Raw genomic sequence first — 22,464 nt, forward strand, 5'->3', positions numbered from 1 at the left:
TAACTACTACAACTACAAAAAAACTTTCTTCCAGTGTTATCAAACAGAATTTCCATGAACAGATTTTCTTTCCACAAACTTCCCATCTGTGGAACAATTACCACAAGATTGCTTCTCTGAGGATTACATGGTCATCTTTAAATTGAATGTCAAACAATTGTCACAGACAATCCCAATAAATTATCAAATTTTATTATTTTTACACAACAATCATAATATTCATTATCATTAAACAATTTCAATTTTTATCCTTGAGTCGCTTTTAATCTTGATACATAGTGATTCACAAGTAATTAGAAAAATAAATTAAAATTTTAAAAGATAATTTCTCATTATCTATTAATAATGGAGATTCAGCATCTGCTTGAAGCCAAACTATATTATTTCAGACTAATGTACTATCCTACCAAAACATGGATGATACTGTCGATGGGATCACTATTTTTAAAAAACATTTGAATAAATTTTTCTTGTTTAGTTTTGTTTTTATACATATCTATCTTAAATAAAAAGTAAAAATTAAGATAAAATAATAATGATTTTCTTAAATACCAGTCGGTGTTCTAATCCAAGATTTGGTTATTATTCATTGACGAGGTAGCAGGTTCTTTCCCAACAATATTTTGATTGCTTTTATTATTTCATGTAAATATATAAAACTACTAGCAGAATACTCATCCTTGATATATTTGCTACAAAACCTCATGTTTAGAATCATCATTTCAATTTTAATCCAAATCTTTTAAATGATTTTGATTCTGGAAAATGCCTAAGATTTAGGGTTTAATCTTAAGGAGCCTTCAAAAGAAATTGAAATTCAGGGAAAGTTGTATAATTTCAGCCTAATAAGTATAGATGGATTTCATGCAAACTGGAAATATCTGAATTTTAAAATGGGAAGTTGTATCCACATTATGCCACCATAATGACCTTTTAAAATACTCAATTCTATTCATTTTATTGTATAAAAATATGTTGTCATTTCCAAAGTCATCTATAGTAATACATTTATATGACCACTTTTTGTGTCTGTTTTTGAATTTAAATATATTTTCTTGACTATTAATTAACAAAAACAAAAAAATGCAATAAAGTACTTTAACAATTTTTTTTTAAAATTCAATTACAAAATTAACTTATCAGAATGCATTTTGTTTAATCATAAACAAATGTGCCACATTAATCTTTTCTTAATAGTAAAAAATAATTTTTCATGAACTTCGGAAATTTGAAAGGAATTCAGTTGTTGAATAAAAAGCCACTTCCAATATTAAAAAGTTTAGCAAATGCTAATTTTATAAATAGAGATTAAAATGAAGTTACCTTTACAAATCAATAATTTCACAATTTCGTTCACTTCAATTTTCAAGTTAATTATTTCTATATCATTTGTTTATTAAATTATTTAATAAACAAATGATACAGTAATAATTGACTTGAAAATTCTAAATCGTATTTAAGAAAAAAAATAATCATTTTGTCAATAAAAAAAACAAAATAAAATGGAAAACAAAAAATAAAAAAAAACTCCCAGGTAATGTCAGGTAGTTACAGCTAGTTAGATATATAAGCTCCATTTATAGATTTAGTTTTTCTTAGTGAAAATGAGATATTTTGATAAATTATGTACAAAAATAACGTTAAGGAGTGCTTTAAATAACAGAAATAGATAATGTCAGTGGATGCAACTAATTTTGTTAGGATAACGAAGTCCAGTCTTTTCTATACAACATATTGTGTTACCACTATATATATAAGTTTCGTGGTTAAATTTTAAATTCTGAAAAAACAAATATAGAGACTTCAGAAGCAGTTGCAATAATAACATATCCTAAAGCCACGATAAACACAAAAAATGAGCTTATTTCGTTATGCAAGCACAGGAAAAAATTCAAGTATAGCCAGCTCAAAGCCACTTAAGCCATCATACCTGAACTAGTTTTGGCACGTTGCCCCTATATGTATAAGCATGGATTCTCGCTTGTATGAGTGTATATATATGCCTGCCTGAGAGGGTGGATGTTGTATGCGCTGTAGCAATGTTAATATTTATGTATGTCTATATGTGTTCTTATACATGTGCATGTTTGAGTAAGTATATGTTTGTACATGTCTATATATGTATGGCTGTACATCTGTGTGTATATATATATATATGTGCATGTTCTTGTCTCCATTAACTTCATTTCCTTATGTGTGTGGATGTATATACATGTGTGAGCTTGTAGACGTTCGTTTTGTGTAGAGTCTATATACATAGGATTATGAGCTGTAGTATATATATATATGTATGTATGTATGCACATGTGTGTGTGTGCATATATATGCGTAAGTATGGTTGTTTATGTGTGTGTGTGTGTATATATATATATATATATATATATATATGTGTGCGTGTGTTTATGTGAGCATGGACATTTAACAGAGTTACACACTTTAGCCGTATATTGGTACACTCTAACTATCTATATCTCCCTAGACCATATAAAAATGTTGTTGGCAATGGGGGAATACACCGCTCTCTAAAATAGAACCGCTACATAAACCCAATCATTTGTTGATGTATATATATCTTTAAAGGTAGGTGCACGCTCGCTGTATTTGTATGTTATATGCATCAGTGTGCGCACCTTTATCTCTTTTATCTCTTTCTAGACATAATACTTATGTAGTTGTATATTTGCTGTATGTATACGATGGTATGCTAAAAGGAATATGAATTGCATGCTTCCACTTAATTAAACCGATGTTCGGCCGTGCTTATGAGCGCAGTTGTACATTAGAGTATGCGCGGATACATAATCGCCTGGATGTATAAGTAGTTCCCTTCTCTAATATGCATGTTTGCGTTATGATATGTATATATGTAATTGAGTGCACATATGCATCAGTATAACGATGCGTATGTATATAAGTATGTATTTATGTAAGCAATGGTATGGATCAGTGTTTGTACGTAAGTGTATACTATCTATATGTATATGTGCATGTCTATATGTACGTATGTATGTGTGTCTGTGGGTATATATATGCTTATATTTGCACTTACGTTTAGGTTTGACAGGTTGATATACAATTAATCATTATATAAATAGCTAAAATTAACCACGCCTGGGTGACCACATACCCAGCCCCACATTTAAATGAACTCTCCCCTTTATAAAAATATAAAAAATATATAATTAACCACAGTATATAAAGCACTCACTCAAACATCAATTCCAACTCAATGAACAACAAAATAAACTCATCCATAGATCACCTCCAAACAGAAATATATGTATTTTAAATAAAATTTAAATTAGATCAAACTACGACAACAAACGTATTTAATTGACTTATCTCAACTAACCAAGTCACCTTTAAAATATACACTCAAAATTGAAAGAACCCAACCTTAAACTCAATTAAGTAACCCTCCAAACATTTCATATTTTCACACCATGATTTGGATATCTCCACCTCATCAGCTCACCCATCCCTACAGCAAAAACAGCACCCCCACACCCTATCACCCCCCCCCCATTGAAAATCACAAGAATATCCATTTTCCACTTGAACTTAAAATCAAGAGGTCAACCTTTTTAAAGAATACTAAAACAATTCCTCCCCTCCGCCGAAAGAAAAAAAAATTCCATTAAGAACCTGCATGCTCGCCCAACTTTAACCCCCCCCTCTCTCTCTCTTTACCCTTTCTACTTCACCCCACTCTCCTCTTTCCCTCATCTAAAAGGCTTCCCTCATTCACTATAAACAAGAAAACGAACTATCTTTCTAAGAGACTCACACCTCAAGCACACCGTTCCAAATATCATCTTCAGGATTATTTTTCTGTCTTTGGTATTTTGATAACTATATTATTGATTCAGAGGCCCATTGCACACTTAACTCAATGCTCAAATTCTATTACTCACGAGGATAATTACAAAGGAATGGTATATCCACCCAATTTCGGATATGCTTTGTCAACACCGAAAAAGCATTTGGACTATAGCAACCAACACACAATCAACGCAACAACGAATAAGGCTGCCCGGTATGCTTTTTGAAATATCAATAAGGAGCAGTACGCTTTCGCTATATGGGAATATCACTTTCTCCCATGCGCCCATTTTCTGCCAACCTGGATTTATAACCCTGAACGACATTGGACTCCTTCTGATAATGGACCACCCAGGTTGTATCAACTTCTCTTTTCATATAACTTTCTCCATATAATTATCCACAACCACTCAAAAAACTATTTTCAATAATTGTGCTGAAAAGCAAAATAGCGTCCATTTGCAGTTGAACATTTTGCTAACTGCATTTCATTTCCTGTGATGATGAGCCATTGTTGAAAATCCATGGATTAAGGAAAGTAAAATAACTCCTTCTATATATTCCTTTTGTCAAGCAATAAATTCTTAAATCGAATATATGTCTCTATATTTGCTTTTTCAGAATTTAAAATTTAACCACGAAACATATTGCTCTATTCTTAAATATTGAGCTTTTCCTTCTTTGGCTAAGATCGCCTTGAAAGTATTACTTCAAGTAATATCTATCAGGATTTTTCATCTGAATTCTATCAGTGTCTTATCTCGCTTGTATATATATATATATATATATATATCACATTGTAATATATCCATACATACAGCACATTGTGCTATATATATACAAATAAAAATTCACATCGGTTTACTAAAAGAAATTTGATTTTTACTTAGATGAAAGATGCATAGCTTAAAAGATAACATTGTGTGTGTATTTGTATGAGAAAATGTAAGAAAAAACAATAAGAGGGGTTGGGGGGGGGGTGCAGACAATCATCTTACCTCGAATTACGCCCATGATGAGTGGATGTGGAATAGCAGATTTAATATGCAAAGATTGTTCGTAAAGTTTCTGTGAATAAAGAAAAATACTATTAGACAAAAAGGACAAACTTCATAATTTAATTCATTATATGTGTTGGATTCCTCTATTGAAAATTACTTATACAACATGAATAGGTTAAGTTAGATCCAGAGTTTCATATGGAGAGAGGGAGTGGGGAGGAACCATAGATGAGCAAACTCAAACAATTGTAGTTTTGATTTTTCTACATCCTATAGGGTGGTGCATAAGTCACTTATTTTAAAATAAAATATCTTTTTTGTAAATGAGTATACTTTATTAATTCTTTTTTATTATATAGTTTCAGGAATTGGAATTTTATTTGGATTTATGTGTGAAAAATAATGCCTCCATTTTCAGCTTCGTAAACACAAACTCTTTGTCAGACAAAATGACTTATGCACCACCCTGTATTTTACATATTGAATAACTATTGAAAATAAAATTAAAAGTAATCCTCCAGCAATTATTAATAAAAAAATTTTTAAAAAACAGATGCTTGTTGTTATATGTAGTAAGATGTTTCTCCATTTCTCCTAAAACCCAGTTTAATAATACTTTACACAAATTTATTTCTAACCACATTGTAATATATAAGACTATGATACAATGTTGTATTATTAGACTGAACTAGTGTTCAAGAGAAATGAAGAAAAATATAAAATTGGTAGCTCTTTCCAAAACAAAAAATATAACATTAAAAAAAAAAAAAATTTTTAAAAAGCGCTACAATAATTTTTTTTTTAAATACATAAATTTTGCATCAAGAGATTAGTTTTCTATGTAAGTTTAATCTAAAAATGGGTTTCCCTACAGAGTTTTTCTATGCAAATAATCCCGTTTATGCCTTTTCTGAATGTAAACCAGAAGGATGTTTTATGTTAAACTTTCATACAAAACTGAACCCATAATTAAAAAGTAAACTACAAGTTAAAATAATAATTTTTAAAAATTTATAAACTGAAAATAAATTTAAATTGATATTGTAATCTGAAAATTTACTTTAAAAATTATTAACATTTTTAGAGAATGATAAAGAAATATGAATACCAGGGGAAATCATTTTAAATCGCAATTTGAAAATTGACAAACTCAAAGTAAAAAAAAATAAATAAATAATTTCTGTTATCTTTACAATTCATGTCTCCACTTCCAGTTGCTGCTTAGGTGTTTCAGTGAAAGTACAAATTACTTAAAATTAAAAAAAAACAAAAATATTTGCCTACCCAGGTTAAGAATGACTAACATTATTAAAAAAAAAAAAAAAAAAAAAAAAAAAGGATTAACATGGAAGGGACAACCGGATATGTAGTGGAAACACAAAGCATAAATAAAACAAATTTTATATGCCAGTGCAGCAAACATAAGCTAAGTTATTTTTTCAAACTGGTATGGAAAGAACTTACCTTTAATTTCTTATCATTTTTTTGAACTGTATGCATTTGAATTTCTAGTGCATAAATTTCCAAGAGTTGCGTCCCTTTCTTTAAATCATCTTCTCCTTCTTTTGTCTTAAAAATAAAATAAAGATATCACTGAAATGTAGAAAATTCTAATGCTGCCAAGTGAGATTTTCAAAACCTGCTAGATTTAATTTCAACTTTAGAAAAATATTACGAATGTGGTTTTATAAATATTGTTTTTTTTTTAATGTTATTTGAATTGTTATTTATCACTTTTCATCTTTAATTTAAATATGGGAAAACAAAACAAAAAATTAAAAAATATACAATCAAACAAATTTTAAGGAGTTTTTTCTTTCTATTTTTTCTGGTATTTGTACAGTTTAATCAAGACATTAAAAAATGAAAACATCGAAAAAAGGTTATAATTGTATGTATCCGTTATGGAACGAAGTTCTCCAAAAACAAAACAAAATTCACTTAATTTCATCAAGTATTTTTTTTTTTACAGCGAAAAAACAATTTGTTATGATACCGAGCAAAAGGTTCGATTTTTAGGAAGAAAAGCTAGTAATAAAGATGAGGAGGGAGTGTCGGTGCTTTACATGGAGTTATCTTCCCGTGGGGGTGTTAAAAATTTCCATAATGGCTGACTTCAACGCGCTCTCATAAAAATGTGCTTTTCTGCTGTAAAAAAAAAAAAAAAAAAAAACCTACTTGATCAAATTAAATTAATTTTTTTTCGGAGATCTTCAGTCCAAAATGGATACGTACAATATAACCTTTTTTTGGATATTTTCATTTTTTAATGTCTTGATTAAACTGTACAAATACCTTCTTTTTTTTTTTTTTAGAAAAAATTAACATAAGGCTGAGGTAGTATGCCATACTTAGTATGAAAATAGGATCACAACTGGTGCTCATTATACAGTTACAACAATTACAAAATTTTTACCATTAAAAATTATGTACTCTAAAATGTCCCAAAGAGCGTTTTCAGATTTTGTGGGTTGGGGATGCGTTACTGGTAAATACTTGTTGGTGTTCCTAAAAACATCTTTTTTTTTATACGTCATCTGAAATTGCCTGTATGTGGTTAGCAAGCAAAATCTCCAGATTTTACAGCAAAAAAGCTAGCCATTAGATCCTAAATTTACAAGCTAGATTCAAAACAAAATCTCCAGATCTAGCAGGAAAACCAATAAATTGGCAATGCTTTTGGATTCTAAGAGTGTAAGAGAAAGTCAATTTATAATTTAAAAAGAAAAATAAAAAAAATTAAAAATCCACATCAATTTTATTTGTTAAAATAGACTTTTATTAATATAAGATAGACTTTTATTAATCGTGTCAACAATTTTAGTTAAGATAGACTTTTATTCTGGATTTAAAACGTAAAACTTATATCCAATCTGCTGTTAAAGTTACTGGGAAAATGGTTGGATGATCCTAATGCTCTCGAAAATATATGACACCATGCTACATATGTTGAGACCATGTGTTGCATGGAGAGAAACGATATGAGAATGATGTGATAATGATGAATATGTAATGCAAATGTTAAAAACAGGATTAGATCTGAAGACAAAGATTAAATCTGAACAGTACAGAGAGATGTATACAGAAAACTATTAGTTTGGTTATTGAAAGAATGGATGAAAGCTTTTAGGTTAGAAAATGTAGACCATTTGAGGTAGCAGGATCAAGCCAAAGAAAACGTGGTATGAAATGATAATGATAAATTTGAGAAAATGAGGAATAAAGACTTGGCCAGAGATAGGTCAATTTGAAAGTCAATTTCTAAAGTCATAAAAGAACAAAACATTTAAACATATATGATGATTGTAAACAAAATGAGTTCCCAGCAGTTTTATATGGAAATCACAAAAGTCAACTGGGGAGTAAAAGGGCAGGAAAGTTTTCTTTAATGAAACAGCTAAAGTCATCTAACTCCTAACTTCTACTCCAACCTGTCTACATTCATTTCTAAGAAAACACTGAAATAGAAAATCTAGCTATATATAACTCCCCTATCCTTATCTCAAAATCATATTTTTTAGTTTTAAAGAAAGTATACAATTGTTGCTTGGGAAGTGTTTACAATTAGCAAACGTCAGTTTATTCATATATATGAAGAAACTGACTTTAAATAAAACAATAAAACTTACATACCTGACAAGAGTTGTGAAGCTCTTTAAGAATAGCCATTAATTTTCCATATTCATTCCGATCAAAATAAAGTTTTCCAAGTTTTGTGTTAGTTTTAAACCATAATCTTTCATTTTTGGCTTCTTTCAAAGCTTCCAATGTGGTTTCATAAAAATTCTGTAACAATCCCATCTGGAAAAGAACAAAATTTCAATTATAGTTTACAGTATATTATGAAAAAAAGCTCAAGTACTTTTCTTAAAATTATCTGGCTCCATAGACAAAAACAGTGCTGCCATATCTTGTTCAGCTTCATTGGTAAGTCTAATATAAGACAGGCACACTCTACCACAGTTACTACCAAGGAATGATGTTACTGAGCTGTTACCTAAGAGATATGCTGAGTCCATGTGAACTCAATAAATACACAATGGTGAAGACAGCATAGGCATAATTTTGTAAATTGTTGCCTTTGATAGTATTGTAAACTGTTTCTCTATATCCGGGTTAAAGTTGTATAGCAGCTATATTAGAACTATCATGCTACATGGTAATGAATACTGAACTCTCACCCAGTCTTCTCTTGCCTAACAAATAATTAGATAAGTTAATCCATGCTTTGACAGTTTTTATTTATAGTGTAACATCTAGACACCTACCTCATTCGACCAGCCAAAGCCTACATGATAATGTTCTGTTTAGTTGCTGACAGGCTGACCATGGAATAGGCAGTACTAGTTTACATAGAACTTGAGAAAGCAGTTGAGAAAACAGACCTGACAGGAAATGTTAAGAAAATTTTATATCTTAAAAAAGGATAACCAAAGAAAAAAATCTTAAGAAAAAATATATATATACTGGCTAATACAAATGATCAAAAAAATAGACAATAAACCTGTTGAGATGTGGAGATATAATCCAGGATTGAATTGATAGATTTTTCAGAGTAGTTTCTGGTTACTGCAGACTTGATATAAGTGAGCAATTGTTTGTAACGAACCATCATTTCATCATAATTTTCCTGAAAAGAAATAAAATATTTTGATTAAAAAAAATTTTTAATTAAAAATTTCAAAATGAAACCATTTTTATTTCATGTTTTGTTTACAGATAAAACGAAATAAAAAGCAACATGAAGAAATATTTCATTGATTTTTTTAAAAGTATTTTTTAAGTAATAAACATTAAACCAATATTTAAAAAATGTGATTAGTATTTCACTAGCAAGATTTTATTTTTTCTTAAATTGACTTTCTTAAATCTGATTAAAATCAAATTTTATCCTCAAAACAATGAATTTTCTGGCCATGTATGAACAACAGAACAGCTAATCATGAAGCTTGTTTAATTTGATCACAAATTCTTTCACAAAAGCAAATTCAAATGACTTAAAACAAGAATGAGAATCTGAAAGTTTTATTTGAATAAAAAAGTTTTTAAATTTATAACAAAATCATAAAAATGATTTTTGAAATATATTATAGATTAACAAAAAGAAATGGTTTTATTTATTGTATTAGGCGTACTTAAAAAAACAGCACTTGCTTTTTCTTGCACCATCAAATTTGTTTTATATAAAAAATGAACCCAACAACATGCCTATATATATTAGTTTGTATATTTGTAGGTTTGTATGCATGTGGGTGTAATCGATCGATGTATAATGCAATTGACTACTGATCTCCAATCTATCACAATGTCTCTGCACTCTTAAAAATTTCAGAACTTTCCTAATTTTCAACATTAACGGATTTTTACCTCATCAGAATTATTTACCATTTTTTTGCCTTTGGAACAGACATTCTCGGAACTTCACATATTTTGAATGTTACCTCCGGTTTGGATTTTTTCAAATGTTATGGATTACTCCATTGCTTCCGATCTTTTTTCCTTGGATTATTATTCATCCAATCTGGCAGGAATATTCTGCAAATAATTGAACTTAATTCAACATTTGATCGCCTAGACCATATGATATCCTTCATCTATGTTTTTTAAATAATTTTTAATAACATTTCCAATGCAGGTGCTAATAAGCCAAATATGTTTCTTCATAATTAATCATTTTGCTAACTATATTTTCTCTGATGATATAAGCCATTATTGAAAATCCATGGATTAAGGAAATAAATGTAAATCTTTTCCATATATGCTTGGTTTCAAATAAAAAATTCTTGACTTGAATAATCATCTGGACACACCAGTTCTCATTAGATCACTGGAGTTAAGCGATGTTGATTCTGGCCAGTATCAGATGGGTAGGTATTAGGAAACATTAGGCGATGTGGGTATTAAGATAAGCAGCTATGTATAATATCACAGTGTCAAACGACCATACTTTGAACAATTCATGATCTCCCTTGGGCAAGGTGTAGCACTCCCTAGCCTTTGATATTCCTTATTGCCATACGGTAGGTAGATGAAGTTAGGTGTGTGTGCATTTATATCTACAGGATTACTATAAACTTATTAACCGATCATTATGGATTTTTAACACAACTGTTTGTCTTAAGAATTATTACGTCTACCAGTCCCTGGGAAGAAATTATTAGAGTAGAAAGCCTTCTGGCATTTAGGGATCTCAACAGTGAAGGGGAGAGATTTTGTTGCTTGTCAGGTTAGTCTGGAGTACGTATGCTGAGAGGGTACACCCACTGAGTTCATCAGCGCACATTCCATTAAAGTATTTGTAAAACATTCACAGAGATGCAACATTGATGGGACATGTGTTTGGAGCTTGGCCGACAGTGTGGGACCTATTAGATTGGAGACTACTTTTTTGGGGACTCTGCCCAGATGTGCCAACAATACTCCATTCATGGGTGAATGGCAGCTTTGCAGAGATATTAGATACTCTCACGTGCAAGGAATTTTGTGAATAAAAACAAAAAAAAAAAGTTCCTAAAAACATACACACACATTTCAGAAATAAACAATTCAGAGTTCTTCCTCTAACCTAGTAGAATAGACAAGACTAGTGCTACTTTTGGACGTCTCTTCTCCACTGTGTGGGAGCATAGAGGGATTTGGCTGCAGACTAGGATATACAGATATACATATATGGCTGCGAAACTTCAAAGATATATCCCAGACAGGCCAAGAAACTAAATCATATATATATATGATCTGCAAATTTTATCTCTCTGCTGATAGCTCAAATGGTAGGGAATGCAGCTGGAGCGCTAAATGTTTTGGTTTCAATTTTATTTGATGGCATCAAAGTCGTTTTTTTTTAATCTTGAAATCAGTACTATATATTAGGTACAATATAATATTCAATAGAGAATTGACTCTATAATAATAAATACGAAATCTGCATGAATTATAAGTCAGTGTACGTTACGATCATGCAAGCCCCACCCCCACTCGTATTAAATAAACTTACAAGTTTAAAATTAATTTTGATCATCTGCTTCAAGGCTTTAAAGCCCCATTCCCCTTTATCTTTTCCTTCCAGTTCCAACACCTGACAAAATAAAATAAAAATAGATTATACATTTTAATACAAATAACTAGGAATCATGTCCAATTCTAAGATTGTATGCATGTGTTGATTATTTATGCAGTAAATATAAAATGAAAGACATAAAATATAGAAAAAAAATTATCTGTTCATTAATTATGCTTTTTAAAACATTTCATGTCTATAATATGGTAGATGAAAGTTGGATATATAGTCAAGGATTTGCAGACAAATTTATCATTAATTGACCGTTAGCAATTAAATATTTTTGTTTACTAGCCAATTAGAAAAGTTACTGGCCAAACCTACACAATTTTTTAAATATGGCATCTTCGTTCCATGATGAGTATGTACTCCATTAAGAGTTTTCTCTTTATTTTTTTAAATAAGTGTAATTCTAAATATCCACCAAATTTTATGTTAAGATTTGAAAGTATAAACATTCAAATTTTTTCATGTGTTTTTTTTAAACAGCCTTCATTAAATATAAAGAGTATCTATTAAACTTTTATTGTTTAAGCAATTTGCTTTGCTTGTTTTATTTTATAAAATAAAGGTTGAAAAGAGATTTTCACTCAAGGATGACCTTTGAAAGATTGTCAGTGAAAAAAAAAAATCTCCAAAGGATAAGTGTTTTATTATTTTTTAGTCGATACTTAAAAAAAAATCACTCACAATGTAAAATGTTGATGATATTTATGAGAACTGTTTACAATTTTTTAAATAAAAAAAGCTATCGATTTTCTAAGAAAGACTTTCTTTAGATTTGAAAAATCTTAAAGAAAAGCACTGCAAGAAATTGCAAATAAATAATTTAATAAAAGGAAAAGAAAAGGTAACCAAAAAGGCATCTACGCAATATAAAATTGACTTCATTCAATATATATAATGCAAAATGAAACCGGAAAAAAAATTATATAATCATCAATATTTCTTCTGTTTCCAGACTTTCTCAAGATGATTTAAACAAATAGCAAACAATTACAATATTTGAAAATATGGATACATTTGTAATTTGAAATATTGCAATTCTATGTTATCTCTTGAAATCATTGAGAAAATCTGGAAATAAAGACAAAAAATTTATATTGATTTTTTTTTTCTTTCTGTTTTCATTTTTCCATCACATTGGAATAGTATGTCCATAATTTTGATCATCATATATTAATTTTACAAACCTTTTGGGTTAAACATTTGTTTCAGTCTCAAGTGAAAATCAGCTGATTTGTTTCAGGCCAAATTCTTAGTAGAAAGGCAAAGATGAAAATAATTTCAGAAAGATTACAAGCAGCATGATCACAAATTTATTTTTATATATTCTTGCTATTCTGACTACCATTTTATGTTTTGAATTCATTTTGAACATGTGACATGTATTGTAATTGTTTTTTTTAAATAGAGTGGTAGATCATTATCAAATCAAGCCAGTGAATTTATATATATATATATATATATATATATATATATATATATATATATACACATTTCATTTTAGATTACAATGATTTAGTTGCATGTTCGTTTGCTCATCGGCAGAATCTCAGGTGTAGATAATGACCCACACAAACACACACATACTTAACTAACACATCCACATATATTCAAACAAAGTTATTTTGTTACCAACTGTCAACATGTATTTTATATATATATATATATATATATATATATGGTAGATTCCTTCAGTCTTGACAAACTATGGATTCCCACTGTAAGGGTGCCTATGCATGGAATTTTTGTGGCAAAAGTTACACAATCCCAACCACACCTTTCCTGAATCAGCGTTGTTAAATACCAGTGACAAGTGGAGGTTCAGGATGATTGGAAACAATACCAAGCAGAGAGCACATACAGTGCCTAGAATTCCCAAATGGTCATCCATCTGGTACTAGCCAGGCTTAACGTTGCTTAACTTCGGTGATCTGACAAAAACCGGTGTGTCAATGCAATTATGTTGTATACACACACAATTTCATTTGTTGTACAAACTGAATCAATTATTGAATAATGTTACCTGAAATAAAGAACTTTGTTGTCTTTCTACATAATGTTGTTGCACAAAAACAATCCAAAGTGCTCAATATCCTGGATAGAGCAGGTGTGTTTAAAGGTTTAATTATTTGGGAAAATGAACATCTGTGTTTCTACTCACCATTGCCTAGGAGTCATAATAGTAATATTAAAGTATTACATATGGGAAGTGATATATAGTAATCCTAAGTAAAACAGGTGTGTTTAAATGCAGCATTGCCCAGCAGAAATAACTTTATCTTTTGCTATTATGTTGTATACTACTAGACAAAGTACACAGTGTTGTCCAAGAGGCATAATAATACAGTATAATATCTGGTAAATGGTATAAGTCACGTCAAGGTGCACAATATCCTGGATAGTGTGCAAGTACATTTAAATGTCACATTGCCTGGGAAATTCAGCTTCAATGTGTTTTGTTATACAATTTTATACAAGAAAATTTACTCAGTGTAATATTACTGTATTGCATTAGAGGAAGTGGTAAGTAGTAATCCAAAATTAGATAGAACAGGTTTATATTAGAAATTTACTGCATCATTTATTCTACACGATTAATAATTATTACCAACATTATTTTTCTCGATACTTTGATTTTGACCATACTTTTGTCAGTTCTGTGAAGGTCTTCTGACTAAATTGTTTACCAACCATAATATTGCGGGGGGAGGGGGGTCCTGTATAGAAGTTAGAGGTATGTATCTCGAGTGTATATAAAACAGATGTATAAATGAAAGAACTAATATCTTATATAGTTTTCTATGCAATATTTATTGTGTAGTATATAAAATGTTCTAATGAATTAGTGTATATACGTATCAGTCATCTATATGATGTGTATATATACCTGTGTTCATCTATGACTATCTAGTGTTGTGATCGTTTAATTTAGCATTCGTTGTGTGTGTGTGTGTGTGTATATACATTTAATTACAGTTTATGATGGGACAAGAATATATATAAATACTTTTACAACTCAAAGGACGAATAACACTTATTTGGGGGTTTCAATATCTGACCAAATAGAAACAGATCTGGTCCATCACTGACTTTGTTCGACGGAAAGCTGCAATGGAAATTCTTCCCAAGAAAATGACAGAGCCTTGGGTTTTATTTTCAGCAACTTTTTATTCCAGAGCCCCCCTCCCCTTTGGAAAGCTGCAACACTGATTTTGATTATTGCCATTTCTGACCCCTTCTACTTGGAGCCATCTTTATCTTAGTCCCTGTCTCTCCGACTCCGGTCTCTCCCTAACTCATAATTCTCTTGTATATATTCAAATTAATCCTTGCTATGACGTAATTCAACTTGCATCTTTTAACATCTGACTTTTTGAATCATGTTTTACTATCTGTTAGAAACATTTTGCATTCTTTTTTTATTGTTCTAAGTTAAATAAAATATTTTACTAAACATTCCTTTCTTTCAAAACATTCCCTCTGCATATCTTTTCTACATAACAGTTACAAAACAATAATAATGTTCATTAACATTTACTTTTTTAATAATAGTCGATGTTCTAAATCAAGTATTAGCAACATTTGATGGTGCCCCAGCATAACAATAACACTTTGAATATTTCAAGATTTCACGGTAGTTCTACTAAAATCGTCATATTTTAAGAACCAAAATACTTAAAGTCCATAAAATTTGACCATTTTGTTCAGAAATGAACATCCTTTCATGTTTTCATAAATAATAATGTACATGATATATTTGAAAAATTTTAGGAAAGTAATGATAAAAATGTTAACGCTATGAAACAGCCATTTTGTGACAAATTTTTTTCTACCCTCACAGTGCTTAATCGCTTGGTACCACTCCCAATCAGGAATTTTGCCATGAAATCTGGAAAACAATCAGAAAAAAACAAAAAAAACAACATCAATCTCACTTATTGTTGGGGTACAAAATAAACTGGTCAATTTGATTTTTGTTGTCTTGAAAATAAAACTTCAACATAGCATGTCTCAAGCATGTTTTTCTAAATATCTTTCATACCCTAATAAGTAAAAATAATGTTTTTATTTTTATGCATTAAAATGATAATTCCATGTTGATTTCTCTTTTGACACCAACAGTTTTTAATTCATCTCCCTCCAAAATTTTAAGTAAACTATTTGAATAATAGCTCTGATAATTATAAGCTAGTCAGCAGTTGAAGAAGCAGCAGCAACTGCTGTCAGCTACTTCATTTGAAAACGATGAGTTTTGTAAACGTAGTTTACAAGTTTATTTTGAAAAAAAAAAAAAAAAAAAAAACTTGTTTGAAATTAATACGGTTTGTGATTCTTTTATAAAATTTCCTTAAAAAAATTTATTTCCCATAGAAAAAAGGATGGTAAATGTTAGAATGGCCCTAAGAATCTAGGATTATTTTACATTAAATTAATATTTGTTTTGTTATTTTTAATTTCTGCCAAGTTTTTCAGTGTGTTCATATGTAATTGCCTAAAAAAGGGAGAATCACATTTTGTGGAGGTAGGTGGGAGCAATTTATCAGGTGTTAGTCTACAACAATACAAAAGGAATTTTGAAATATATTTATTTTTAACAATCCTAACATTACATTTAAGTTTCTTGTACATAAAATGCATTACAATTCAACGTTAAATTATCCTACATTTTTTTTTTTTTTTTTTTTTAATTTTTATGGCATTGCAACATATGTGCATTACTTTTTGGAGAGTGGCATATTCAGATTCCTTGCATAAAAGTATACTTATATAGCAAATTTCATTGCTTAATCTTGTGTTTTAACCAAGGTTGCGGAGTCGGATGGTAAAAGTCCGACTGACTCCTAGAATTCCTAGGATTCTGACTGACTTCTTTGATATCTTTGACTCCGACTCCTTCACCCCTATGTGGAAATCTATTCTGCAGATCCATATACCAGCCTCCTACACCTCACTATACCTATTCAGCAAGCATTTTATTACTTTTTGTGTATATAATTTTTTACGTTTAACATTCACTTGTATGATAAATATACTCACATATACACTCAACCAGCTTTATGAAATAACAAAGGGATAAAAAAATTTACAATGAAATTTTATTATGCTATCAGTTCAAAAGGGAATACAATATTATAGGATAGGGAAACCTCTTTAGACCATAGCATTTTGAAGCCAAATGCTTCCCATCAAAAGAGGAGGGTAAAGACATTATACAGAAAAAAATTTTTTAAAAGATAATATTGTCTTTATGGAAAGAGGATTAAAGGAAAAACAGGAAACTGTAGTGAAACTAAAGCCACTTTCAGGACTGCCAGCAATCACTGTAAAAGAGTAATAAAGAATGTGAGAGAGTTGTATGCTCAGTCTTAAGTATAAAGTAGCTGAGCAGCAGCTTAGTTCCCACCAGTTTTGGCAAATGAAAAACAGGGTTCTGAATGGAAGCATGTGCTCTATCCCAACCATCATTAATCGACCTGAGATGATCTCGTCATCATCAGACAAAGCCAAACTCTTTGCCAAGAACTTTGCAACTAATTCTACCCTACACAACCAAGACCGTCAATCCCCCGTATTTCCTCCTGTATCAAAAAACACGCTATGCGACATACAAATATCTGTGCGTGATCTTGCAAAGCTTCAACCAGAACTAGCTCCCATACTTACAAATACTTACAAAGCTGTTTAAGCATTGTCAAGGAGAATTGCTTCCCAACACCCTAGAAAACCTCATCAGTATGCCCTATATTTAAGAATTCAGGTGATCGGTCATCTCCCTCTAAGTACAGACCAATAAGTCTCCGGTGTGTCATGAGTAAGTTGCCGGAATCTGTTAAATTGAGAAGTAGTTTACCACCTCAGCAAAAATAACCTCAATGACATGCAATATGGTTTCCGTTTTGCTAGATCTACAGCAGATGTGCTAACAGTTATATTTCATAGGATTAGTGAATCTCTCGATGGAGGCTTTCTTTCTAGGGCAGTTGCTCTTGACATATCAAAGGCCTTTGATAGAGTTATCTCTATTTGTTTCTTGCAAAATATCTATATTCCAAATTCCAAGATGTTTCTTTTACCATTTATTTCTTTCAGCATATTAAAATGTTCAATTCTTGACAGCATCTATTTCGTAGTGCAGAAACAATGATATAATTATTATGTCAATTTTTGTATATTTTCTACCTTAACTCATCAGATAAAAATCAAAGATGATATAAACATCATAAAAGACAATGCAACTACTCTTCAGATTTTTTCGGAATCATATAATCATACCCAATTTTTTTCTTTTCATTTTTAAGGGTATGGCATAAAGCCTACTTCACAAGATCTCCAGAGATAGTATAGCTGGAAATTTTTTCTCAATTATTAAATCATTTCTCTCTGATAGGTTCATAAGAATAGCGGTTGATGGGTAGAAATCAGAAGCTCACAGTATTAATGCTGGAGTCACTCAGGAGTCCGTCCTGGGCCCAACTCTCTAATCTACATCAATGATCTTCCAAATCACATCCTAAGATCACTTGTAGACATTTATGTTGACGACACAACCATCTATGGCAACACATCAAAGGCTGTAAATGACCAAGTTCTCTCTGATTCTCTCTCCTCTGATCTTGAGCTTATGGTGCAATGGGGAAAGAGGTGGCTGGTTACTGTTAATGCATCTAAAACTAAGCTTCTATCTTTGCATCAACACTGATCTCCATCTGGCATCAATTGAAATGAATGGCTCTCGTCTTGGGGAGGCTCCATGTTTTGACACACTTCTGGGCTTGACCTTTACTCCTGATCTGAAATGGAACACGTATATCAAATCCGTTGTCAAGGTTGCTGGAAAAAGGTGGGACTCTTCTACTGCTCCAGTAGATATCTCACTGCTGATGCAATTCTCTACCTATATAAAAGCCATGTATGTCCAAGGATGGAGTACTGTTGCAACATCTGGGCAGGAGCTGCTAGAAAGAGCTTATCCTGCCTCAACAAAGTTCAAAATAGACTTTGTAGCCTAGCGGGGGATGCCTTTTTCTCTTCCCTGCAATCTCTTTACCACAAAAGAGACATTGCAAACCTGTCTGCTTTAAATTTTTTTCACGTGTATTGCTACTAAATTAGAGTAATATAGTTGATAGATGGGGGGGGGAGTAACGGTAACTGTTATATCGGCATTGTCAAGGAGCAATAAAATTATTACCAATTTTTCTTCTTTTATTTCAACAATACTTTTATCAGTTCTGTGAAGGCCTCTTTACCAACATTACATTATTCTATTAAGTAAATAAAAGGGGGAAATACCAAAAGTAGAAGCAATAACAGTCCTTGTCAACATTATTTCTTTTCATAGTTTTGGTAGTGCTGTGGAGTTTTACTTTCTTATACTACAGAATTATATTTGGAAAATGAAGCAAAGGAGGAAGGGGTAACAAAATTCATACTATTCGACATTGTAAGATAGCAATGATGAACTCATTGCACTTGTACCCCCCTTAACATACATATCCCGACAAACCCGCTTAGAAGCAAAATTACACCTCTTCACTATTGAGGTCCCTTAATGCCAGAAAGCTTTCTACTCTAATAATTTCCTCCCTAGAACAGCTAGATTCTGGAATTCCCTTCCTGCTACTTGCTTTCCAAACTGTACTGATATGCAGAAGTTCAAATGTAACGTAAACCAACATCTTAATCTTTCTTAGGCATGCTCCCAATTAGTAGCACCTTACATCCAAGAGGCAATATGCTTTGTTTAGGGTGAAGTTGAGTAAAAAAGTAAATAAATATCATTATTATTGTATTATATTTGGTAAGTGAGTAGGAGATAAGAGTTTTTTTTTGTTCTCTGGGATCAATAAATCTAAATTACATTATTACATCTTGGATTATTTTCATTATCAACATAATTTATTTTCATATTATTGTGAAATTACCCAGCATTATGAATGTCAGTATGTTTTATTCTACTTAGTGTTATCCAAAAGTAATAAATGTAAGATTACAGTATTACATTTCAAATGGATAGCCTCACTAAATCAATTGTATTATTTTTTCAACGCATTAAATCAATAGAGAAAAAGAAGGTTAGGGAGAAGGACGGTAAAAAGGGAGGGGATGAGGAAAAAAAAGAAAGACTACTAGCATGAGAGACGAGGAGATAGAAGTTTTAATATGAAGGTGTTACACAATTTAACTTCTATTTAGTTTTGTTTCTGCAGATGGTATATTGTCTCAAAGTGGAGACACGTTTGGAATTATCTACGATATATCAAAAGAGATGGTCGTATTAGAAGTGACATTAGATAATAAAGGACCACACACACAGTGCTGGGCAAAAGCAAACCCCTGGGGACTGCCAATAGATATCAGTGTATGCAACCACCTCCGTCTCAGGAAAGGGAGAGAGAGAGGTGTTGAGTGGACAAGATGAAGAGTAAGTTCTGAGAGGAAGAAAGAAAGGGTGTTTTTAACCAATCTCTGAAGAAGAGGTGGGGAAAAGGGGTTGGATTTAGAAAAAGGAATTCTGGGTAGAGGAGAGTCAGCAAACTGAACAGATGGGCTGGTCAAGCGCTCCTGATTTGGGAGCCCTCGGGGCCTGACGTTATGTTAACTAGCCTGTGTTAATGGGAAAGCTATGACTTTACTGGTCTGGTCTTACATTGTTTCACTGCTATAGTCAGTCACCTCAATTTAGACAGTAGCTGTTATGAACTAATGAAATTAATAAATAGTTTGTTATTGTTACAAACCGGAGTTCTGTTTGTTTGTGGTGAGGACTCTTCATTTTGCAGCAAGTCACAAGGACCAGCAGAGTGATTGATGTACCCAGAGACTAACTACACAGAGTAGGAGACGATTCGGTCGAGAGGCAAAGCACCTCACCATGAAAACACAGCGGGTGAAGACGATTAACCGGCCAACTTATGATGGGACCATGTACGTTCGAAAGAACACCCATCATCTCGGGTGTAGTCCGACAAGGTTACAAACACCTGGTGTGGTTGGTGCAGTATCGGCCCCGTTATAAAAAATGCTGCCAGTTAAAGATGTGCCTTTTTTATAGGCACATCTTTAGCTAGCAGCATTTTTTTTTTCTAATGGCCCAACAGGACTACCGTGAAATGAAAGTTGAATCTGTACAAATAACTCAAATCACTTGCTTTATGGATGATTTTTCTATCAAAAGAGTTTATGCTCTTCATCTTATTTGATTTTGGAGATTTCTATTCGATTTAATTTCAAAAGTTTGGAACAAGTTTTACAAAAATATTCCAAACTTATAAAATTATATAATAATTGTTGTCATAGGAATAATGCTTTTGGTATAATTGGGAAAGAGGACATAAGTCATTTAATTCCAAATAATTTTTTGTTTTAAAGTAAATGAAAAATACAAACCGTATGGAAACTTTCAAGAGCTTTTTTGGGATCATCCTCTTTCAAGGCCTTGGAATTGTAATATTGATTTTCTAAATCAACATCCGGTTCAGAATTGCTTTCTTCAGAATATTCCTGCAACAAAAGAAAAGGGAATAAGGAGACAGATACAACCAAGGAGGCAGAAATAAACAAATACACAGAGACTGAAGAGGGTCCGGTAAAGGAAAGCAATTATAGGTTCCCTTTGTTTGGATTTGAAATCAATGTTGTTCTAATCTTCTGTAATCTATATATATAAAAGGCAAAATATGTGATCATTTTATGTATGTCTCGCAAAGGCTTTTTTCGCCGCCATTCTCGGGGGGGGGGGGGGTTACTATCGCTTAGAAGTGTTTATATGCCCCCTAGATAATAATATCTAGGATTTGGGAACGCGTGTAGCGTATAGATTTATTTACATCGACTTTTATAAAAATCGCGCTATTTCACTGTGTCACCTGTTTGTCCTGCTTTTTAGTATAAATAAAGTGAAACTAAATTCAAACAGTGTGTTCTAGGCTTTTGCGCCGGAACGTCCAGGAAGCAATCAGCTTTTGATCAATGCAGTGGAAACCTTATATCAGACAATTGCTTTCATATGGACACCCCTATTTTTTATGGGGACCAACATGTTGGGAAACTAAACCAAAACAATCTTGACTGCGGGATTGATATTTAACTTAATTCACTTTTTAGTTTATTCATAACTTTTTTTTTTTTTTTCGTTTTCACCTCAAGTATTTGAGTTCGAACCTCACCTCCATCAAACTTTTTTTAGCTTTTCAAACACCCAGTCACCACCGGACCGTTCGTTTTTTTTTTTTTTTTTTTTTTTTTTTTAGAAGTTTTAACATTGTTTGTTTTTATAATATTTGGTAAATTTTTAGATCAGGTCCACCTCCACAATGACGATTCTAAGTTTTCGATTATGCTGAATACGGAAATCGCATTGAAATTTTGCAGAAATAAGTAGTTATCGAGATATAAAAAGTTGCATTATGCATTGTATTCTTTGGCAGCAATCTGTATTATGTGCGTGCGCGCGCCATAAACAAATCTACATGCATAACAAAGATGGCCGCCAAAGAATACAATGCATAAAACAACTTTTTATATCCTGATAACTACTTATTTCTGCAAAATTTCAATGCAATCTCTGTATTCAGC

At 31.4% G+C, this 22,464-nt stretch overlaps 1 protein-coding gene across 1 annotated transcript in view; it reads right to left on the reverse strand.

Moving 5' to 3' along the window:
• LOC145247397 (COP9 signalosome complex subunit 2-like) overlaps positions 1 to 22,464 on the reverse strand; it is a 62,541-nt gene that overhangs the window by 17,530 nt on the left and 22,547 nt on the right. Inside the window, exons 2-7 of the mRNA XM_080109099.1 lie at positions 21,277 to 21,390; positions 11,818 to 11,898; positions 9,328 to 9,453; positions 8,457 to 8,624; positions 6,288 to 6,392; positions 4,821 to 4,890 (exon numbers count right to left, since the gene is read on the reverse strand). Coding sequence (XP_079965225.1) covers positions 4,821 to 4,890; positions 6,288 to 6,392; positions 8,457 to 8,624; positions 9,328 to 9,453; positions 11,818 to 11,898; positions 21,277 to 21,390 — 664 coding nt within the window. The remainder of the gene's footprint in view (positions 1 to 4,820; positions 4,891 to 6,287; positions 6,393 to 8,456; positions 8,625 to 9,327; positions 9,454 to 11,817; positions 11,899 to 21,276; positions 21,391 to 22,464) is intronic.

This window comes from Euprymna scolopes, chromosome 25, assembly GCF_053919585.1.
Source record: "Euprymna scolopes isolate OS-2025 chromosome 25, ASM5391958v1, whole genome shotgun sequence".
Taxonomy (NCBI): Eukaryota; Metazoa; Mollusca; class Cephalopoda; order Sepiida; family Sepiolidae; genus Euprymna; species Euprymna scolopes.